Genomic DNA, 4,235 nt, shown 5'->3' on the forward strand with positions numbered 1-4,235 from the left:
AGCACATTTGTTATAATGTTCATCTGTGTATTGATGACCAAGTCAATTAGACTAGTCATTTTAGTTGTTAGTTTTTATTTTGTTGATAAAGATATATTTGTTAGGGAACATTTTTGCTTATTTTCTTAACTAATGACCATGTTTTTAGATGTAAACGTGGGTGCAATTATTTTCTTTATCCCTATTACAATGCTAGTACAAAACATCAATGAATATTTCTTCAATAAAACGAGTGTTTTCACTTAAAGAATTTTACAATGGATAATCTAATCTGACGGACCACATTTAGTGGGATCTTTCCTCCCAACCACACTATTAACTATGTTCGGTTTAACACTAACATGAAGTGAAGTTAACTTAACCCAAAGAAGCAAGCTTAGCAAGAGTTCCAACAGCAAGAGAATTAACATATGTACAAGGTTCAGTCATAGGTGAATCCGTACGTTTGTCGTTGAACTTGTCATTGATGTCAGGTCCACCAACAATGGCTCCAGTTAACTCATGTGGATTTGGTGCATCTCTTTGTAGCCATTTTCCAAAGCTCATTGGACAACTTATCTCTTCATTTGGTGCCAATGTTGGCACTGAAGCACCTCTATGGTGAGCTTGTGTTGGTGGATTTTTCCCAAATCCTACCATGTATGATCTTCCTGCCGGATTTTTCCCCAATATGTAATCTATCTGTTCATTTATGCCATTTTTACAATCCAAAAAATGTTAGTCATTGAATATTAGAGATTTACATATGTGCCAATTTGAGTATAAATAATGTGTATACTATACTAACTTGTTTCCTAGCAAAAGCAAGAAGATGGGACGAGTCAAATTCTTTGGTTCCACATTTAACTTTTTGCTTATATTTGGCAAGCAAATCACTATAAACAGTGAACAAGTAAGATGTGCTTGTGGCATATTGTGTGTTGGCTCCATCTCTCATATGAATAAATCCACCTGCATAAACCATATATATAAATTATACATGTCAAAAGACAACAATTAAATAAAAACAAAAAATTATATGTATTTACCTGGAGACAAATTAATCTGATGGTAAGGACTTTCAGGAAGGACCGAACATATGTAACTTTCGCCGTGTAACTTGAATGTTTCAAGACCTTTGTGGCCTTCAAAATGTAACTGAGTTAGAAGAACTTGAACTCCAGCATATTTAAGGTCCCAACTAAATTCAGAAACACTAGCACTAATAGCTTCTTCTTGTATATATTTCATGTATATCGGTTTCTTTGTTGCCATGTATAGCCATGTTGCTGCCCACATTAGTTCATCCTACATACATCCCAAAAATTATATATATAATTAACTCGTTGACATACATTAGAAAATTTTAATTACTATAAGAGTAATTACATACATTATAGCCTGAATAGGAGCAGTAGAAGGGACATTCTCCATCATAGGTTCCTTTATGTGATTTTGCAAATTCGAAAAGCTGACAAGAAAGTGGGAGAAAAATTAAGGTTTTCATCTTTCCATATGTAACCAAAATACTATTATGTAAAAAGATACATAATATTCCATACCAATTTTGCTTTGTTGAGGAGACGACGAGCATATTTACTATCGATCGGTCGAAAAACAATGGAAGAAGCAGCCATTGCAGCAGAAGTCTCAGCAGCAATCTCAGAACCAGGTGTTCCATAATCAATTATCTTAACAGATCTTTTTGTCTTCATTTTTTCTGGTGGAGCCCAACAATTGTGATCCTCAACTGGGTCTCCTACCTCAACATATAATCTGTTTCTTCTAGAACTACATTTTAGAAAATAATCTGTACCCCATTTAATAGCATCTTGAATATTTCCCATTTCCTTTGTTGCTTGAAGTTCTGTTTTGTAAAATATTGCAGCCCATGATAATGTAGTGACTGTAAAAGCCATTGGTAACCCATATTTCACATTATCGCCTGCATCATAATATCCCCCAGCTAAATCCACCTATTCAAATCAAAAAATCAAAAAACATTAGCCCAAATTATTCATTTTGTGTAACTTTGATTATAAATAAATTGAATTTAGACATACATTGGCGAGTTTGCCGTCCTCGAGTGCTGAGTCTCCTCTCCAAGGAACTCTATTATTGGGAGGGAGTTTCCCTGATCTTTGTGCCTCTAAAAACATAAGAGATTTAGTGAGAGCTTCTTTATAATTAAATTGACCTTTGACAAGTAACATGTTTCCTTGAAACAAAGTAAGCCATGATACAATCATGGCCCAATATAGTCTTTTAGTATCCATGAATTAGACTAATAAAATTAAACCCTTTGAAAAAAGTTGTAGAAAGGTGTTTGTGCAATGCACATTGTGATTGAAGGTATATATAAGGAAAAGAAGACAAAGAAATTGTTATATTTATGGTTGAAAAGTTGTTTTTATATTGTTTTACAACAAACCAAGGAGTTGTAACAACTAATTAATTTAGGTGTTTGGTTATATTGTTTGATTAATTTAGGTTTTTGGATATATTGTTTGTTTCTGATAGCGGAAAAAGTAAGATATTCGTTTTTAGAAAACAAACTAGGGGTGATCGAGGGAGAGAGACATTAATTTTTTTGTCTTTTTTATTCGTTTAATCTTTAATTTTTTTTATTATATATGTTCTTTCATTATATATGTCGGAGGAAATGATGATCATGAGATACAATCATCTAAAAAAATGTTCTTTTTTCAGACAACAACCAACAAAACTACTTATGAAATATTGATATAAGCAATCTCTATAGTTTATAGCTTGTGTTTAGAGAAATAATTTTTTTTTGCTGAAATATATATGGTCGGGTATTTTATAGATTTTATAAATAAAATAAAATTTAATATTAAAAAAATTATATTCATTTTTTTTAGATTGAGAGACTAATTCTGATACTCTATAACATAAAAGATCAAAATATAGACAATTTTTTTTTAATATATATATATATATATATATATATATATATATATATATATATATATATATATATATATATATATATATATATATATATATATATATATATATATATATATATATTATATATATATAATTCTTAAGAAAGGTATTTTTGTTTAAAATAAATTTTAATAAAATGATAAAATATCTAAAATAATATTTTAAAAATAACTATTCTAATTAATTTTTTATTTGAAATTTTTATGAAAGGTATTTTTGTAATTATGTTATATTATAAAAATCATTTTAAGAAAACTAAGATAAACGGGCCTATAATAAAATGGAATTTACTTGACATTCAAACCTATTAAAACCATATTTAAAAGATAATAATATGAAATATCGTCTTAGATGTTTGGTTTTTTCGTAAACCAATGAACCAAAATTAAGGACATGTATAGCATTGTACATATAATATAAAGTGATTATGTATGTTAAAAAACTCATCAAATTTTTATCTTCTTTCAAACGACGAAATTGCAATTTCTTTTTGAATAATCAAATATTTCAAATTAAATATATAAATAATCATTATTTCAAAAGATTTATCAAAGTAACCATATTTCAGTGGAACGATAAGAGAAGTAGTTAGTTGGGGTGGCGCATGCATTGCCTTTTTGAATAGAATCATCAATTCTAGTGGTGCATGCTTACATGTGATACCACTGCAAGTGGCGCATGCATGCATCCAATAGGAGTATGTGTCACAGACAGTGCCTACTCCTTTCTTTGTGTTTTTTTATTATAAATTATTTTAAAATAAAGTATTTTAAGTTAAATAGAAAATTCAATTAAATTTATAATATTATTTCATTAAATTCAATTGCATAACGATTGAATAGAAAATTAATGACCTGGTCGACTATAGCGACCTCCGGTTCCACATTCTAAAGCATTTACTTGTCTTCGAGGTCTCCCATAATTTTCCTGAGGTGTTTGGGGTCTCCAAGTATTGGTCTGGGGCAAAGGTGGTTGGCGGGAGGGTCCTGACATATTTAAAATATTTCAATCATTTCTCCCTAGGAGTCGGGGGTTGCATAATCGAGTTCGATGCATATGTTCTCGTAGTTGAGTCGGGGTGGATAGGTTACGTGTGGACGTGTTGGTTGGTTGAATTGAGACTTTGAAATGTTTTAGAAATGATGCAATGATTCTTGTGGTATAATAAAGTCATATGGTGGTAGGGTGCTTTGACGATGTGATGTTTGGGTGTATATTAGTGGGGGGCTATGGTCGGATGGGATGAAATCGTATGAATTATCGGGGCTATATGGTTGTAGTTGGTA

At 30.6% G+C, this 4,235-nt stretch overlaps 1 protein-coding gene across 1 annotated transcript; it reads right to left on the reverse strand.

Moving 5' to 3' along the window:
• Positions 1 to 213: 213 nt before the first annotated feature.
• Positions 214 to 2,321, reverse strand: LOC127084721 (endoglucanase 16). Its single transcript, XM_051025228.1, has 6 exons — positions 2,043 to 2,321; positions 1,542 to 1,955; positions 1,373 to 1,450; positions 1,029 to 1,287; positions 788 to 951; positions 214 to 681 (listed from the first exon to the last, which is right to left on the reverse strand). The coding sequence occupies exons 1-6, from the start codon at positions 2,253 to 2,255 to the stop codon at positions 358 to 360; spliced, it is 1,452 nt and encodes a 483-aa protein (XP_050881185.1). The 5' UTR covers positions 2,256 to 2,321; the 3' UTR covers positions 214 to 357.
• Between the last annotated feature and the right edge of the window lie 1,914 nt (positions 2,322 to 4,235).

This window comes from Lathyrus oleraceus, chromosome 5 (genome assembly GCF_024323335.1).
Source record: "Lathyrus oleraceus cultivar Zhongwan6 chromosome 5, CAAS_Psat_ZW6_1.0, whole genome shotgun sequence".
Taxonomy (NCBI): domain Eukaryota; kingdom Viridiplantae; phylum Streptophyta; class Magnoliopsida; order Fabales; family Fabaceae; genus Lathyrus; species Lathyrus oleraceus.